The sequence below is a fragment of the Crocodylus siamensis genome, chromosome 2, assembly GCF_052110815.1.
Source record: "Crocodylus siamensis isolate JL-2025a chromosome 2, ASM5211081v1, whole genome shotgun sequence".
In the NCBI taxonomy this organism is placed as follows: domain Eukaryota; kingdom Metazoa; phylum Chordata; order Crocodylia; family Crocodylidae; genus Crocodylus; species Crocodylus siamensis.
In genome coordinates this window covers 191,617,157-191,632,173 of record NC_143396.1, presented here as the reverse complement: position 1 = coordinate 191,632,173, position 15,017 = coordinate 191,617,157, and the positions used below count along the sequence as shown (strand labels likewise).

The following is a 15,017-nucleotide window of genomic DNA, read 5'->3' as shown; positions in this document are numbered from 1 at the left end:
GAATGAGTAGCACCAGTATCCACTAATAGTTCAAAAGTTTCTTCCCCTATTTTAAGGGGAATAGTAGGGAACCGAGCATCACATTTAAATTGTACAAGTCCAACTTCATAGATCTCAGGACCCGATGGGAGCAGCACCTCCCTTCATTCGCTGTCCTCCGCGAACTGCCCTGCTGCCTCTGACTTACAGTCTTTTTTAGGACGCAGTGGGCACTCTCTCTTCCAATGTCCTTCCTCACCACAGTAATGACACCCATCACACTTGCTTCCAGCTCCGCGTCCTCTGCCTCTCACTGCTCCTCCTCTCCCCCTTGCATTTCATCCACCTCTATTCCATCCACGACCTCTTCCCCCCTTTCCAGTCATTGCTGCAGCCAGCAGCGACACTTGCTCCTTTATATGTTTCTGTTTCTCCTTTCTTCTTTCCTTCTCTTTCTTTTCCTCTCTCCCGTTAAACACTCTAGTAGCGATACTGACTACCTCAGGTAAACTTTTCCCTTGCATGCTGTCTGGGTGTTCTCTGAACCTTTTTGCAATGTCTTCAGCACACTGTGACATGAAAACCATTTTGATCATTGCTTTTCCATGATCCGAATCAGGATCCAGGCAGCCGTGCTTTCTGATTTCACAAGTTAATCAGGTGCAGAAGTCAGAGGGGTGTTCATCTGAGCGTTGTACACAAGCAGTCACTTTACTCCAATTCGGAGTAGCCTCCCCTGCTTCTTTAATGCCATTTAAGACAGCCTTTAGAAACCTATCCAAGTCCAATTTTTGGGCCTGAACGTTAGGGTCCCAATTAGGGTCAGCGGTTGGCCAGTCATTAAGACTCCAATTTCGGGCTCTCAAATAAGCTGTTGCTTTCTCCTTCACCTTCTGCCTCTCAATTATTTAATAAGCCTTTTATGTGAGGCATTAAAGAGAAATAACAAATGCCAGGATTTATCAGAATTGATCAACTCCTTCCCCTTAAAGTTACTCAGAAAAGAGCAGTATTTGGCCATGTATTGAAAAATGTCTTCGTTCTTTTTTCAGCCAGTAGGAAATAAATTACAGTACTTTAGATGCATATTGGGGGATGAGACACTTAACTACTGAAGTGATTTATCTGCAGACTTTGTGGATTTATACATACCAATAAAAGTTCACTATTACTTTGTTGTAATATTTGATCAGTAATGTATTATGCAAACTTACTTTTTGTACAGATGATTTTTAGATCCTCTGTCTGACAAACACAAAGGCCCTGTACAGGCATTACATTACCAAGAGAATCACCACTCTGCTGATTGAAACAACAAACATACAAGCATTCATTCAATTTCTCCCACAGGAAACATGTCCCCTCCAGGAAAAAGATCTTTCAGGTGTCAACTCTTTGGAAGAAGTGGGGCAGCCATTTTTTCCCATGGTTTCCAAAGACCAGGATCACTCCTGTGTGGGGAAGGTGTGAAAAGGATGGAGAAGGAGCAACTTCAGATTAAAGGGCTGTACTGCTCCCTCTCCCAGAATGATTTCTAGTAGTGGAAATTTCTCAGAAACTTTGACCATTAGAAATGAGTGTCTGTTCTAGGCCAAAGCACTATGGGATGCTAGATGCATAAGAGAAAAGTATGTTATTGTTACTGTATTATTTGAGAAATAGTATGTGACCATTTAGTTAAAGAGTGCATCATAAAGGATACACTAAAAGGAGCAGAGTTAAGATGCATGTGCAACTTCAAAATTTTGCAACCTTTGCAATATTAACATTCACTTAACATCATTTTATGTTTGGCATATCTAAATATGCTAATATAAATAAGACCATTTCTGTTGTGTGGTTTATATTCTTTATAATACCTACCAGCCAGTTGGCACCATCCTTCAGTGTCATTCAATATTTTACAAGCTGGTTGTATAATAAAGTTTGTTTATTACAGAACATGCCTCGGAGAAGAGTCAGCGTTGCAGTTGTTCCTAAGTTTAACTTATTAAATATTCCTGGTCAGTCACCTAGCACATCACCTATCCCTTCAATGCCAGCTCTGGTAAGTGAAAATAAGTGTATAATTTTAATAAATTGATGTGGTTCTTTAATGAGTTTCACGTAGGCATGAGCAGTCAGTCCTGAAAAAGTCTGAGCCCATTAGGCAATGCAAATTTTTAGCGATACAGACTTAACTCAAGCACATGGCTTAGATTGGGAATATTTATGCCAGACTCTCCACACCCTTTCTTAGCCCAGAAATATGTAAAACCCAGGTTTAAGGAAAGACTTTTAAGAAGTGTGAAGTCCCCATGTCTTATGTATTTGCTTAAGCCTTCATTGAGACATATGGGAAGTTTTCCAATATACTGACACTGAGTAAAATTTGTGACTCCATCCTAATGAAGTGGCATGTGTGGCCATATGGTATACATTGTTAAAAGGAGCATACCCTCAGAGTCTACCTTGATGACCGGGCATTAAAGGACACCGGTGGAGCTGTTGTTCATCTGGGTAGGGCCTCATAGCAGCTCTAAACATAATTTGATTTCTAAATTCTAATTTCTGTTTATTCTGTGATATGAACACTGTGGCAGCTTCTAATCTGTCATAGGCATCTGCCAAAAGAGGAAAAACTACAACTTATACCCAATAGAAACTCAACTTGTACAAACTCATATGACAGAAATGCAAAACTCCTACAATAGCCTAGGGTAAGTAGACTGTTTAGCCTCTGATTTGTCTTTTTGTTTACACAGGGATAAATTGGTATGGTATGATATACTGTCAGCACATTAAAGCAGAACCCAATAACATATGAACTTAACAAATCTACTTATCCATATTACTCCCAGGCACAATGTGCCAAATACACAAGACTTTCAAAGTTGGACCAAGATGATGCATCGCTTTTAAATTTATGTAATCAGACTTCTCTACTAGAAACCCAGAGGTTTGTTTAATGAGTATTATTGCTAACAACTACCTGGAGAGCAGACCATAATACGGTGATGACTTAAAGGAAAATACTGTTAAACTTAAGTTCATTTTAATTTTTAAAAAAGCACAAGTACATTACATCCCCTTAGGTCATTATGTACCCAGAAGAATTATTTAAAGACCTGAATGATTTCACTCATATTTGTTTAGCATTTTTCACAGGCACAATTTACTAAAAAAAAGTAGAAACAAAAACATGATTGTACTGATTACAGTATAGTAGTTAGCATCAAACAAAGGGGTTAGTGTCAAACTAAACATATACAGAGAAAAGAAATAAGGTAGAGAACCACAAGAGTCCATTGCTTACAGAAGCAGGAGAAGGAAATAGTTTGGAAGCTCCATTTTTAAAAGATTTTGTGTGGTTCATTTGGGATGAACAACTTCAGATAAGAATTATATTGACTTTATTCTGTTCTGATGTGGTGTTTGCTTTTTCAATTCACAGTCTGAAGCGCCTAATGGAAAAAGCAATCTGACATCTACCCCTGTCCTACCAGCACTCTTAGAGAAGTGAGTTTTCTCTGGTTATTTATCATATTAGAATGTATTAGGCAATAAAATACAGTTAATCTAAAAATGTCACTATATGTATGAGGAAGCTAAAATTACACTACTGTGGTCATTGAAGTCAGTGGAGTGATGCTGACTTATACCGGTTAAATATCTGTCTCTATTCATTACTTAGTAAATATATGATGCTCTTTTTATAGTTAAATAACTTTGCAAATCTAATTAATCCACACAAATAACTCTCTGAACACTGTAGGGAACTGTTGATCTCATTGTACACTCTGTTACAAAAGCAGACAAATTAAGTAACTTCCCAAGTCTGCCTTGATAGAGTACTTAGCGCTAGAGCACAAAATGTGGGGATTCCCAATCCACTTTGCCTACATGTATGTGGGACTTGCTCCCTACAGATGGAATTACAGTGTTTCATTAAATTACAAACTGCATACATGAGGAAGGAGAACAGGCGATTGATCACCTGTGCCTCTAGGGAGTCCTCTTCTCTTAGTAATACCTAGTAACATCCTTTTTAAATCGAAATGGATTTCAGTTGCTGGCTCTCCATATAATCATGTGGATAGCTACCAATGCAATTTTTGTTTCTAACCAATGACAGACTGATGTCAAATGTATAAACATTCCTGATAGCAGGTACTAAGCCCGGGCTCCTACCCTTCCCAGAAGAGTGCCCTCATTATTGGGTTACAAACTCATGATTAGAGTACCCTGTGGGAGGTGAGGAATATGAGTTTGACTCTTTGCAGACATGGCTCTTTGGGAAAATGTGATATGTTTTATTAAACCAACTAGTTGGGAAAATCATTCTTTGCATGTTTTTTGAGCACAAACACCCTTCTTCAGGCATTGGAAGAGTCTGTTGGTGTTTTGTGTGCTCTCCTGGAGGGAATAAAAGCCAAATATACAAAATGTAGGTCTGTGAAAATGTGTGGCAGTGAAGATCAGAGGTGATGGGAAACAATAGGTATGAGACAGGTAGGTGTAGGGGAAGAATGAGAATGTTGAACTGGTGATGGAATGTAGCTGGTAAAATGCAGACAGCTTACCTGGGTCTCAGGTGGCAAGCAGGTTATAATGTGCAATAAATCCAATGTCTGTATTTAGTCCGTGCTTTTTTGTATCCAGTAGATTTATAAAGTGAAGTTCATAGGCTTGTCTACAAAAGGTGTTTAGTAAATTCCCTTTGAGGGTTAGAAATGAGAGATTGGAGAGAGTGGTTGTCTTGTGAGAAGTGTGCATCTACAGGTAATTAAGTATTTTTGTCTTAATTGCATTCATCCTGGTATGCAGTTGTTGTTTGGTTTCTTCTGCATATTTTCCATCAGGGCATTTAGTGCACTCGATGAGATATATTACATTTCTGGAGGTGCAGGTGTAAAATCCAGGAATGGTGATGGTTCTCTTGTGGGGTGTAGTTATTGTGGGAGTAGTGGAGATGTGTTGACAGATTTTACATTTCTTGTCCTGGCATGATCTGGATCCATCTGGTGGGCTTTTGGGCCATAGGAAGTTTGCTTCTTGTGATGAGGTTGGCAAGGTTCGGTGCTTATTTAAAGGCTAGGATGGGTGGTTCTGGGAAGATTTCTTTAAGAATTGGGTCTTCTTCTAGTATGGTTTACAACTGTTTCAGGATTTTCTGTATAGATTCCAGGGAAGGATGGTATGTCATAACTAATAGTGTGCAAGTCAAGGGGATTTTCTTTTTGTACTGCAACAGTTCTTCACGTGGTATCTGGGTGGCTCTTTCAAAAGTGTGATCTGTCTCTCTGGGGAGTGTTCTTGTTTGGTGAAAGCCCTTTTGAGATATGCACGGTTTCAGCTGAAGGTGTTCTCCTCGGTGCAGATTTGGTATCGGAAGGCTTGGCTGTCATATTACAGCATTCTTGGTGTGTTTAACGTGATTGCTGGTTCTGTGCAGATATGTATGTTGGTCTGTGGGTTTCTTGTATATGGTAGTTTGTATTTTACCATTCTGGGTAGTGATTGTAGTATCTAAAAAGGAAATGTTGGTGCTGGCATATGATGATGGAATTTATGATAGAAATCAATCAGAGATTGTAGGGTTTGGGTCCAAATGATGAAAATGCCATCAATATATCTTAGGGACACCATGGGTTTGATGGGGCAGTTCCTGAGAAATTCTTCTTCCAGGAGACCCATAAAAAGGTTGGTATATTGTGGGGCCATTTTGGTGTCCACAGCTGTGCCCATGGTCTGGAAGAAGTGTTAATTATTGAAAGTGAAGTTGCGTGTGAGGATGAAGTGTGTAAGTTTGGTAATATCTTTAGGTCTGTACTCTGAGTGGTAACCTTGCCCTTGTAGATATTTGTATATAAGCTGGTAACATCCAAGGGAGGTGGTGCTTTCTGCTACCTTGGGAGTCTTTAAGAGAAGGCTAGATAGGCATCTGGCTAGGATCATCAGACTCCAGCACTCTTTCCTGTCCAGGCAGGGGAGTTGGACTCTGATCTGTTGAGGTCCCTTCCAACCCTAGCATCTATGGTGGCTAAGAGGGTATTGCTGGAAAGGTTGTCTATGTCTTTAAATTTTCATAGAGAGTTTGTTCTGTCTTGGACAAAACTCGCTCTTTGGGTAACAAGAGGTTTTAGGATGGATTTGATGAGACCTGATATTTCCTCAGTTAGGGTTCCATGATTGGATATTATAGGTCTGCCTGGGTTCCCATGTGGATTTTAGGGAGCATATAAAAAGTCCTGAGGTTGGGTAGTGGGGGATCAAGTTCTGTAGGTTTTCTTGTAGTTCATATGGAAATGATTTGATGGTGGTTTTGAGATGAAAAGGGAAGTTGGCTCTTCCTCTAACTTTTCATAGTAGGTTTGACTCCTTACAGCTTGAGGAGGCCTAGAACTGAAGTCTCCCAGTTCTTGGATGAGTGCTCTACCCACACTATTGGACTAAAGGGTAAGCACCCCGTCACCATTCCCATTGTTTTCGAACGAAAGGCTATCTGCTCTGCTTTGTAACAGTCTCAGAGCTGCTGTTGATATCTTTGTCACCTTATCCCTGGGCACTCTGAATCCAGAGATGACAGAGGTATCTAATACACAGTCCTAAATTGAGCACAAAGGAGGGGCAGAGAGTCCAGGTTCCTTTGTGCCTAGAATTTCCTGCTGGCTTACTCTAGTCGCCTTGCTGCTCAGTGTCAGGGTGCTCTGGCCTGCCCTTTGAAAGCACCTCTCACCACTGACTGTATAAGGAGACTTTATTCCTAACTTTGTAGAGTTGAATCACCACCCAGGGGCAAAGTACCTTATTTTTAGATGCTGCAATGGTCTGAGAACTTAACTTGAGCAAAGACAGAAGAATCGGGCCTCTGGAGAACTACTCTGTTGAAAAAGCATGCATCTAAAGATATTCCTAAAGCAAGTTTGAAGATACTTTAAATAGTTTAAATTGTGGACATTTGGTGTGGACATTGTGGTGAAATGCAACTAAGTTTTTGAATTTAGGAACACAGTGCATTCTGCAGCATTCTAAAAAGTATAGTATACATTTGCACTACTTCCCTATTTACTAGAATCAGAAAAGTAGGGCTAGAAAGGACCTCAGGAGGACATCTAGTCCAACCCCCTGTTCAGGCAGGATCAACCCTGTCTAAACCTATACTAGACAAATATAAAGTCTAGAAAAACATAGTGACAAATTTTCTAAGTCATGGAAACAGACTCAAAAGTAAACGCATCAGATTCTGACATGAGAAAAGAAGATGCACCCAAATTACTTAAGCAGATCTTGACAAAAGATTTCCATTATGGATACAGGATATGCTGCACTTTGAAATTGTGTGTGTGTGTGTTTAACCTAGAAAGTACATCGTATATTGACAGGCTTCTTCCAAGGAAAAGCACTTAACTCTTACAGGAAATACTAAATATTCTAAGGAAGTTGCTTGCTGACATTTCAGAATTTTTTTAACACTTTTTTAAATGTGTAAGGCAAGGACTGCAAGAAGGCATTTCTACTGGTGGAAATTTCTGAGAAAGTCTCAGCCTGCAGCTGCCCTTTCTCCACTGTTCTCCCCACCTTTCCCAGACCAGGGTGATCCTGATCTGGGGAAGGCATGGGGAGCAGTGCCTTCTCCACTTCTCCCAGTCCCTGGGATGAGTGGAGTGGGAAAAGACTCTATGTGGCTTCCTGAGACTGGGGTCTGGGAACCTGGCAGGGAGCAACCTTCTCCACTCTGCTCCTTGTCTCCAGGAGTGGAACAAAGAGAGCACTGAGGCAAAACCCCCAGCTCCTTCCCCAAGCTGGGCAATGCCCAGTCTGAGGCAGGGAACAGCAGTGGCTGCTCCCCTTCCTCCTGAACAGATCCAAGAAAGAAGGGGGAAAGTGGGGCAAAGCTCCCACCCATTCTCCAGAGCAAAGCCCCCAGGTCTAGCTTGTGGGGAGCAGTAAGCAGCAGCTCCTCTACTCTGCTCCCAGTCTCAGAGACTGGAGTGGAGGGAACAGTGGGGCAACTCCTCCCAGGCCCAGGGATCAGGCTTGGGGATGCCCTCCCTGAGTCGCTTCCCAGCCCAACCAGCTTCTGAATTGCACCCCACCCAGCTGGGCAGCACAGGTGGCAAGGGGAAGATGCCAAGGCTGACAAAGCCCCCAGTCTCTCCCCAAAACTGGGGACTGCCTGGTTTGAGGAAAAGGCAGGGAGTAATGGCTGCTTCTCCCTTCACTTCCCAGACCAGTCCTGGAAGGGAGTAGCTGGACAAAGCCGACAGCCCACTTCTCAGTCTGGGGACTCTGGTGTGAAAACCAGGCAGGGGCTCGCAGCACTGCTGCTTCCTCAGTTCCCCGTGTCTGGGAGCTCAGCAGAGGGAGAAGCAGAGCCAAGCCTCTGACCGAGTTCTCACACTGGGGCCTCCCAGTCACAGTTTAGGTGAGGCACCTGGTCCCACACTTTCTGAACACTCTTCAATCCCAGGAGAACTTACTCTACACCAGGCAGTTGGTCGTGACTGTAAAAATATTTTACTCTTATGTTCTGCCTTCCAAACACAACGTGCTTGTTTTATTTGGGGGGAGGGGGGTTGCATGTGGGACTTTAGAAAGTATGTGACTACGTAAATATTCTTTTTATCGTTCTTTTTTCAGAGAAAAAGCATTTTATTCAAAAATCCTAAATCATCCTTTTAGCTTCTGTCATTCACGGGCATGTATTACTACTAAGCAATGTGTAGTGGCTTATCTTTAAGCTAAGCTTTCTGTTATTTAAACCCACTTTTACTGCAACATTCCTTATCTGTGCATCCTAGACGCATATGTAAAGAGATATGCACACATAAGAAAACAGGATAACAAAAAAGGAAAAATAAGAAAAATATTGTTATTACACAAATAACTATTATTATATTTTTTAGAGTTGTTTTAAAAAGTCTGGGGCAAGCTGTGTTAAAAAAAATCAGTATGAAATGAATGCCATGTATAAGCAGAGAACAAAAATATTCTAAAAATCCAATATCTAAAGCCTGAAAAGGGACAACATTTAAGCGCTGTTTAAAGCCCTCTTTAAACAGTAACTTTTTAAATTATCTTTGCTTAGAATTTCTGATGTTTTCTCCTTTTCCATGGCATTACCCTAAAGTAGATTAAAAGAAGTTAGTCAAACTTCCCACCAAAGATGCATTTGGATTTCTCATAACTAGAAGCGAATATATGCAAAATAAATTATATCGCTTCTCAGCAGCGGATTTCAGGTGCAGTACATTCTAATGCTACTTTTTATTTCTTGTTTTCCTTTGCCAGTGGAAAGTCAAATGGGGAGCATGACTGTGAATCGCCTGCTTCCGTGTTAACACAGAGCATCTCGGTGGAGATTCATCCTGACACAAAAGCAAGGATAGAGGAGGAAGCATATAACAAAGGGTAAGAATGTTTGTGTAATCCGAGTTTGTTGAGATATGTTTACCAAGGGAATATGCATGCTTTCATAATGCAGTTGTAAAGGTATGTGCACCACAAACCTTTTCATAAATATTATACCCAAACACTGCAAAGTGGGTGGGTGAGTGGTAGAAATTGAATTTACTGAATTTCTTTAAAATATTGACTTGTAGTAGAGATGATATAATCTCTACTATGAGATCTGATTACCTTTTCCTCTAGACCAATACAGCTGCAACCTGGATACCTTAAAATTAAGTACCTAATATCACCAGTATGTTAATATAATCTCTCAAATAATATCTGAATCACTGTTCCAACTAAAAGTATTCTAATAAAATGTGCCTTGAGCTTTTTGTGTGTTGATGTGCACATTCTTGAGCAGAGGATTTACATGAGACTCTTACACCACACTTTTATAAATGCCCCTGTATTCACAAGGGCTCAAAGTAATAGAGAGGCATTGGATGCATCTTTCTCTAAGTGGAGAACAAAGAAAGTTGACCGTCTTGTGAGGAGTGAGGGAGGATCCTGATTTCAGTCTATAGAAGCTAAAGTGTACCTTTAGCACTTATTCTTAATCCAGTATGTGATAAGGTCTAGCATGTGACCTAAAAGAATAAAAAATGACCTCTCATGTGATACCACAACAACTGTAGTCAGTTGAGAACTATAACCTTCTTTTGCAAAGAGCTGAACCTAGTGATAGTCTTTCTGGCTAATATGATTCTCTGGTATGAGACAGGAGAGTGGAAATAGATGGTATATTAGTGGGCTGTGCTGCCATTTTTCTTTTGTGTGGGCACCACAAGACAAATGGCTATTTGTACTTTATTTAATTGTTAAAGAAGAGCTAGTTCTTCATGGAACAAGAAATGTATTCACACAGTATTCCAGCTAAGAAAAATACTTTGTGGTTAAAGTTATCAGGAAGGCTTAAAGAAAACCAAAGAACTTCAAGAGCTGAAAGAGGAAGATGAAGAGAAAACAAAAGAAAGTCCTGATGAGCATGAAGAGGAAGAAAACAATGATGACATAAAAAAGATGACAAACAGGTGAGACTCCAGTATGGTGTGTTGGGGCAAAAGCAGATTTATTTGGAATGTGCAGTCAAATATTTTACACTGTTATTGAAACATGACCAGTTTGTCTTGAGTTGGAACAGCCTAATCTCCTGTACACGTGTGGCTCAGATCTTTGGTAAGACTGGTGGCTTCCATATTGCCAAGTCTGAAAGTACTCTTTTCTGCCCTCCACCTCATCGCAAAGAACCGACTCAAAAATTAGTTAACTCAATGAAGCAAGTTATGAAGTAATCAGGATTTGAAATATTGTCAGACTATAGCAATAGGACGACCATTTTACGGAGGAGGAAAGAGGACTTAAAGTCCAGACTTCACACACTACAATTGATTGACTGTGGGACCCTGGAAAAGTCCCATAATATCTATTTGTATTTGTTTACCCATTTTAAAAAAAGGACACAACATCATTTCTCTTGTCTCATATAGATAGGTGTCTGCTTGGAGTAAAAAGTTGTATTTCATATTACCACAAAGTTATTAAGATTCCTAGTATTAAAATAAGTGATGCCTATACTATTATTATGTATCACTGATCATCTTTTTTTTCCAATTTACAGCAAACTTGAAGTTGTAATTAATTATTTACAAATACTGTACCCCAAACTGTGCAAACACTGGAATGTGGTCTGGATTGTAGCAGCAGCGATGATCATTTTTGCTGTGATGTTGGGGATCTACCATTCGTTCACCTCCTGTGTTGAATTATCAGATGGACCAGAGGGGAAAGCCACCTGTTCTGCTGTCCAACAATACTCCTGGTGGAATTCAGGGCTTCAGCATGAGCAGCGCACAGAATAATAAATGAAAGATAAAATATTTATGGTACATAATTAAGCACACAGTTTAAAACACAGATCTTAAAGCAAAGTAGTGCTTTGTTATTTTCTGGTATCAAATGTGATCAGTAAGCCACATGAGTTATTCTGCACCATCAGGCTTGGGAATCGCTTGTGATTCAACCAGGCAAGCTGACCCTCCAAGAAGTGCTTCTGCCTTTTTGTCCTGCTCATTGTATCTGACTGATATCAGTAGGAGTAAGATCACATTTAAATCCACATTGAGATTTTAATAATTATCAGCAATTACCAGGACATTTAAGGTAAAGGCTGACACACAAGGCTTTGAGAAAAAGCCATAAAAACTCCTGTCTATGGAGTATCTGCTTTAACTTGGCATCTCCTGGCTTTTTGATTCTTGTTGAAACACTAATGCCTTTTAAGTGTAGGGGTTTTTAAACTGTATTTAATTTCCTTGTTTAGGGCTGTTGTATGGGAGGGCCTTCCATGGAAGACTAAAAACAAGATATTGGGTCATATTTATCTGTGGTGTAGGTACATGGGAAGAGTTGTACAGGGATGAAGATGACCTTGACTTTGTGTAACAATCCAAACAGAACACTAAGTACATATATACAAGCATCCTATCAGAATGGCCTAGATGGCAGGGCGGATGCTCCCCACTGTGTCCTCTGTGCTGGGTACCTTCTTAGTGTATGAAAGGGCCATGCTATATAGTGCACTTTTCTGTTCCTCGGAATAAGAGTGCAGTGCAATCATTGCTGATTTTTGCTTGGCAGATTAGATATGCCCCCTAAACCTCAAACCACAGCAGTCTTGGACTTGAGATGAAAGACAGCGCTTGAGCACTCCAGATGGATTCTGCTGTGCTGCTTACATTAAAAGGGACTCCCAGTGGTCCTCCTCGTCATTCGCTTGCACACCAGCACAGCACTGTTTGCAATAGAGTCCTTTGGGTGGTTAAAGTGCTTATGAATTTAATGTCCTATATGGAGATCACTGCACATGTCGAGTAGCTCAGTTTCAGAATCTAATGCAAAATGTGTTGACTACTCTAATATATTTTCAAACTAAGTTATTAGGTCATTATAGATTGATCGTTTGTCCAACTTTTTGCTGATTTCACCTATTTTGGAATTCAAGGAATTCACAAAGGAATGTGAAAATACTGACATAATATTGAGGGTTTTGTGTATATATGAGTTCAACCTGGCTTAGGGGGCTGACAACTGAATGCAGGAATGTTCTGTCTCTTCCTGCAGAACATTCATCTTCCCAAATTGCTAGGCATTTGAACACAGCTGAAGTTTCACACCAAATGAGACCCTAGAGTGAGCTGCTGGGCTTCAGCAGCTCACTTCAGTTGGTGTTTTTGTGGGATTATCAGTCTTGTTTGTTGAGTGATGACAGGGCAGCTTCCGCTAGGGAAGGATGAGGAAGTCCTGTGCAGGACGTAATTTCAGCTCACATGCATGGAGTAGCAGCCTGTTTACTTTCAGTGTAGTCCCCAAACTCTTAGCAAAAGAACTACCTGCAGGAATAACATTGGCTTTTTGTTGGTTTTCATGGGGGAAGGGGGAGAGGCCTGATTCAAAAGTTATTTTGACTTGGACTTCTACCAGTGGCATCTACTACTACTAAAACTTGCTTATGGGATGCATCTCTTTAATGTTAATCAGTATGGGTTTTGTGTCCCATGTTCCTCAGATAGATGTTGCTTTGGAGAGAGAAAGGAGATCAGGCAGTCAGTACTGTTTCTCAGCAAAGTTATTTTCCATGGAATGATTTAGTAATGATTTTGAAAAAAAAAATTAAATAAAAATCTCTGGAGGAATAAAAATGTTAGAGAGTGATTAAGGAAGTACAGTAAGGATAAAGGGAAGGTGTCATTGGCTGACAAACTGTAAAAAATAACAAATAAGAAAAAATGGTGTTTTGCAAATTATCTGTCTGATTATCCATTGGATAATTAGAAGATCTGAAAAATAGGGAACTATTATACTTGTCAAAGACTTTTATTGTTTGAATGGACGTTAATTTGAAAAGCATCATATGGTACGGAGAGCCAGCTTCTCTGAATTCAGAAGTCTGGGATTAACTTGTCATTGATGTGATAAAGAAATGAGAAATTAAGGTTGCAGGTCTTGAAAAGAATCAGAATCCTCCATTCCAAAAGATGGATTTTATTCAAATTATGAAGTTAATGTATCTATTGATTTGAGCTATGAAGAGCAGACCTTCAAAAGTCCAATGCATTGGTATTTGTTAACCCCTTTTAAGATGCAGTCCTATCCTGTTGCCTTTATTTATGTAAGAAATTACCGATCCAGTAAAGTACATATGCATGTGTACAACTTTAAGGACATGAGGGGTCCTTTTTGCCCACAACTCAAGTTAGGCATATCGTCCCCATGCAGAGGGCATGTATAAGGTATATACATCCCATTTGGAACTTGTATGGGCTGCCTGCACAAGTGTCAGATTTATCCATGGTCAGTACCACTGATTTGAACTAAAATATTTGCATTAACAGGAGAACAGAATTTAACCCCTGAATTATCAACTAACATGGGGCAAAGGAGGAAAAAATATCATGTTTTCTGAATGGGAATTAAATGAGGAAAATAAAAAGAGTGGAAAAATCGTTTGCATTTTTTATGATCTATTGTAAGTAGACTGCAAATTTAAATAATAAACCATGGTGGTTAACAGCACATTCAGTACTCAGATTTATATTCGTTTACTAATTGGGGAAAACACCTTCATTTTTCTGAATAAAAAATGGGCTGAGCTCAAAAAGCATTCTAAAATCAAATGGTGTCAGTCTGAATTCAGTTTGCTTCTTCTGAAAAGAAAACTCTTGCTTTTTTTGTTTTCAAAGGGGACATTGGATTACAAAGAATAGGTCCAATATTTATGCTATTAAGATGGAAATTAGTTTTCTTGAAGTGCAATATTTATTTTTCTGCTTTAACAAGACACGTTTATTGTTTCTCATGCACAGCACGGATGTTTTTAGTAGAAAGAATTGAAAAGGGGCACTATTTTTTTGTATCATATTATTTAAATTTGTAACATTGTAAGATCCTGCACAAGTGTGCTAGTATTGTACTGTATAGTATCACATACTTGAGATTTGAAATAAAGGTCCAGTTTCAAAGTCCTTTCCATTGCTAGCCCAAGACTTATTTTTAACATGCACACACATCTGCAGTTATATTTAAGAGGCTGAATTCTGTTCAGCTACTAGTCCTTGGTAGGAACCACAACAATAATTCAAACATGAGCCAATAATTAAGGTTTCCATTGGCACTTAGGGTTTGTTTACATGAAGCCTTCAGGCATATGTAGTACAGAATAGCTATTGCTGAATAGTAATAGTAAACTAACTACCGTATTTTTCGGACCATAAGACGCACCTGACCATAATAAGCACCCAGTTTTTAGAGCAGGAAAACCGTTAGAGAAATGGTGTTTTTCTGAGGAAAATAGAGTAGTGAAAGAACTGTCAGTTGTTATGAGAGACATATTACCACACACATCAGTACTGTAATTTGACTCATACCGCTTGGTATTACTATTAAAGGGCACCAACCAACCTGACAGGCAAGGCTTTGCATGGCAGGAGAGACTATGTGTGTCTCTCCTGCCATGACGGGCTCCTTGCCTGCCTGTCAGGGCACTGTGCTGCATCACATAGTCCCGGCCGGGACATTACCTGGTACCGTACCTAGCTGCCTCCTGT

The 15,017-nt window shown here is 39.9% G+C and overlaps 1 protein-coding gene across 1 annotated transcript in view; it reads left to right on the top strand.

The window, feature by feature from the left end:
- Nucleotides 1–14,429, top strand: part of IRAG1 (inositol 1,4,5-triphosphate receptor associated 1) — a 254,944-nt gene extending 240,515 nt beyond the window's left edge. Inside the window, exons 30-34 of the mRNA XM_090032697.1 lie at nt 1,919–2,026; nt 3,413–3,477; nt 9,253–9,372; nt 10,314–10,445; nt 11,033–14,429. Coding sequence (XP_089888823.1) covers nt 1,919–2,026; nt 3,413–3,477; nt 9,253–9,372; nt 10,314–10,445; nt 11,033–11,273 — 666 coding nt within the window. The 3' untranslated portion in view covers nt 11,274–14,429. The remainder of the gene's footprint in view (nt 1–1,918; nt 2,027–3,412; nt 3,478–9,252; nt 9,373–10,313; nt 10,446–11,032) is intronic.
- Nucleotides 14,430–15,017: the final 588 nt, after the last annotated feature.